This window comes from Limulus polyphemus, unplaced genomic scaffold, assembly GCF_000517525.1.
Source record: "Limulus polyphemus unplaced genomic scaffold, Limulus_polyphemus-2.1.2 Scaffold254, whole genome shotgun sequence".
NCBI lineage: Eukaryota > Metazoa > Arthropoda > Merostomata > Xiphosura > Limulidae > Limulus > Limulus polyphemus.
In genome coordinates, this window is record NW_013665864.1 from 268,322 (window position 1) to 271,959 (window position 3,638).

The 3,638-nt window shown below is 28.6% G+C and overlaps 1 protein-coding gene across 2 annotated transcripts in view; it reads right to left on the reverse strand.

Annotated features, from left to right (window-relative positions):
* The window catches only part of LOC106478835, an 86,209-nt gene that overhangs the window by 40,905 nt on the left and 41,666 nt on the right, over window positions 1–3,638 (reverse strand). For both annotated transcript variants that reach the window (XR_002609994.1, XM_022382508.1), the window contains exon 4: window positions 2,317–2,448. Coding sequence is in view for 1 of the 2 variants with exons in the window: in XM_022382508.1 (XP_022238216.1) it covers window positions 2,317–2,448 (132 nt within the window). In the remaining variant the exon portion in view is untranslated. The remainder of the gene's footprint in view (window positions 1–2,316; window positions 2,449–3,638) is intronic.

The following is a 3,638-nucleotide window of genomic DNA, read 5'->3' on the forward strand; positions in this document are numbered from 1 at the left end:
TGTATATATATATATATATATACATATAATATTATAATCATTTTGATAAGCACATTTACAAACAATTATTTAAGCTGTGTTTTTAATTTATGTCCTTCTTATTATGAAAATAAATTTATAATTTTTCAAATCTGAAATTATTTTCCTTAACATATAGATATAATGACCATTAGTATTAATAATCCAGTAATAAGCAATTATACTGGTAACATTTATCCCACAGTTCTACAGATCAAGAACACCTCTATCAAATACTGAAGCACATTATTTAGGTTTAGATTTTAAGATAATTAATAATTATTGTAATATTAATATTTATGATAAAAGAAATTATTTCACATTTCAAGTTTTTGGACTTCTCTGTCCAAATAGTACTGTACCAACAAATGTCATACAGATTATTATACATTCAAAGCTTCTTAGGTATTGCAAAATTTGTAGCAATGTACAGTTATTGATATCTAATACTAATATATTAGTACATAAAGTGGTTTTTAATGGCTTTGATAAGAATTATTTTATAATAAACATACAAAAGATACTGTAGACATTATTCACTCAAACTACAAACCCCTATTTTGGTTCGATGCTGTTACCTAGAATTACATTTTGTTGAGTCAAAAATGTAATGTATAGAATCAATATATGTGTTGAAAGGAAGATTTGGAAATTTAAAATATCAGAAATGATGCTTTACTGGTTAGAGCTTAGGGCAAACAAATACAACACTGTTATGAGATCACAACTAACCACTGGCAAACATTCATATTATAGTTACTATTGCAATCCCCATTACGTGACTTGAAAGACAGCACCATTTAATGCAAAATTTGTTGAGAAATAAAGTCCCCAGTAGGTGTTTACCTACAATTTGTAGTTCCCTTTTTAAAGGCATTTTCTTTTTTTTAAAAATTAAAGCATTATGTATCTTTCAAATTTATTATGTGACCTTTTAACAGCATTTAATGGTGAACTAGGAGTTGAAGATTATGTAAACATTCATTTAATATTTTATTACACAAACCTTGTTCAATAGCTGTAAACTTATTCTTATGCAAAGTTCATCCTTACAAAAAAAAAAAAAAAAAAAGAAGTTTGCATATTCAAGTTCCAGTAAGTACTTTCTTTAATTATTCTAACTTTGGGGTATTTTTTTAGTTCAATTTTAGCTCTGTTTTTCAAAGATAATAAGGAAATTTTAGCGATATTGACCAGCAACATGTTTAAACAAGTTTTAAAATTGATTTTTAAATGTATCAATTATAAAAATTTCTTAATTTTTTTGCAAAATGTTTTTTATTGCCTTCCCAGGGTATTTTTTAGGGTTAGTCATGCAAAGGCAAACAATCCTAGACAGCGTGATGTGCTCTGGATTGAGCAAAATGTGTCATTGGCAATGGATACAGCAAATATAGTGTGATTGGAATACTATTACTATACACTCTTCTAATTCTTGAAAACACTAAGGTACTAAATATAGAGTATAATGCTAAATATATAATAAGACTAATACTAATCAGACATAGGGAAAGAAACAATAACACCTAGTTATAGATAACAGTGTGGGAAATTAAGATGAATCTTCAGTTTTATGATATATGCCAAGGAAGGACCTACAAAGCGGTATGAATAAATCAGCTACCACATTTAACCTCAACTTACATGCCTTACCTGTTACAAAAATGCAGATGTGAGCACTCAAGCCCACAATGTCTCATATCTACACCGCCCTTAAATGTCTACAGCCAGATGTGAGAAGGTGATTGCTTAGAAAGAAAGAAAAGTGAAAAAAAGAAGAAAAATGAAAGAAAAAAAGAATGAAAACAGAAAGTTAATAAAATGGACCACTGGGGATGGTAAGTAAAACATGTCTGCTGAAGTAGTGCTTTCCAGCTCTTCAAATGGCTTACATTTATAACTAACATAGCTCAAGTACACTATTCATTACTTGTAAAACTCTCACACTTTTTCCCCCTTAGTAAGACAAGTAAATGAAAAAGCCTGAACACTTTTCTGAATTTGGTTCTTTTTTTTTTAGCTGGATATTTTAAACTTTTCTAGAATTGCCCAAAAAATGTTTTTATTTAATAAATTTCTTTGTTTTGTTTATTTGTCCTAGATAAACCACTAATCTGGACTAACCTGTTTTCACCCCTGGTAAATCTGTCTTTCATTGTTTTATAGAAAAAAACTTTTTTTTTTGAGAAATCCACAATAACAGCAGCACTGTTCTCTTTTAAGAAAATGCATAAGGAATGCAAGTTTTATGATATATTTTGTATCAGATTGTGTGCCTATAGAAAGCAGTAAACAAACCTGTACTCTTCATATACTTCTTGCTTTGGTAAAGAAACATCTGGATCCTCCTCTAGGTGAGTTTTAATCCAAGTAAAAGTCTGTGCAACTTCAACTTCTGCTTTCTTGCCTAGTGGATTTCCAGGGTTTTTTCTTCAAAGGAAAGAAGAATGATCGAAATTTAATACATCTAAAAATAAAAGTATTCATGAAAAAAAAAAAAATAATATATATATATATATATATATATAATATTTCAAAGAATTTTTCATTATATACAAGCAGTAAATACATCCAAAATAAAAAGCAAAATATAAATTTTACATAGAAATAACAATATCTGTGACAATCTTATGACCTTGGTTGGTAATTCTATACACAATGAAAGACTTTACTGTACAAGAATACATCAAATGTATATAACATAGATTATTAACTGACATTGATTATAATTCACAGATCACTTATCATAGATGAGGCACTTATTATAACATACACAAGTAGGCTAGTGTGACAAAACTTCATTATCTATCACAGAATTTTTGTAACTTTCAAATGATTAAACAGCATCTCATGACAAACCTATTTCTTGAAACTTTAAACTTCATAACTTGGCTATATTTTCATTTACTTTTCTTTGTAGCTTTAAATTTTAAAAGTATAAGGACTGACATAAACAAAAGACTTCTGTCTATTATAACTCCTCCAAAAAACAAATACAACTTTAATTGTTATTTTGTAACTTTTGAATAGTTACAGCTCTAGTTGTCTAAACATCCTAAATTATTTGAACTTAAATAAGTGGAATTATTTTGGCATATCCTAATAATTATAATGTGGAACATATTTTATAAGACTTGAAATTTTACTTTAACAGAAAAAATATAATAATGTTAAAAGTGAACATAATAAATCTATACAAGTATAATAGTACTGTCTTTTGTCTGTCCAAGTAACTACTTCGCAGGTTGTGGATGAATCTTCACCAAAATTGGTATGGAGGTTCATTAGGTCCATGCAGGGGTACATACAAATTTTCAGTTTTGAATTTTGCAGGGTTTTTTATGGGTGTTTTTTTACCACTACTTTGCTCCCTGAAGATGGATCTTACCAAATATGGTATGGAGGTTCATTGGGTCCATAGGGAGATACACACAAATTTTCTGTTTTCCCATTTTCTGGTTTTTATAGACATTTTTTACCACTACTTGTCCCCCTGTTGATGGATCTTCACCAAATTTGGCATGAAAGTTTGTTGGATCCATGCAGAGATACATGTAAACTTGTAGTTTCACATTTTATGTTTTGCAGTTTTTATGGGCATTTTTGCATTTTTTACAATC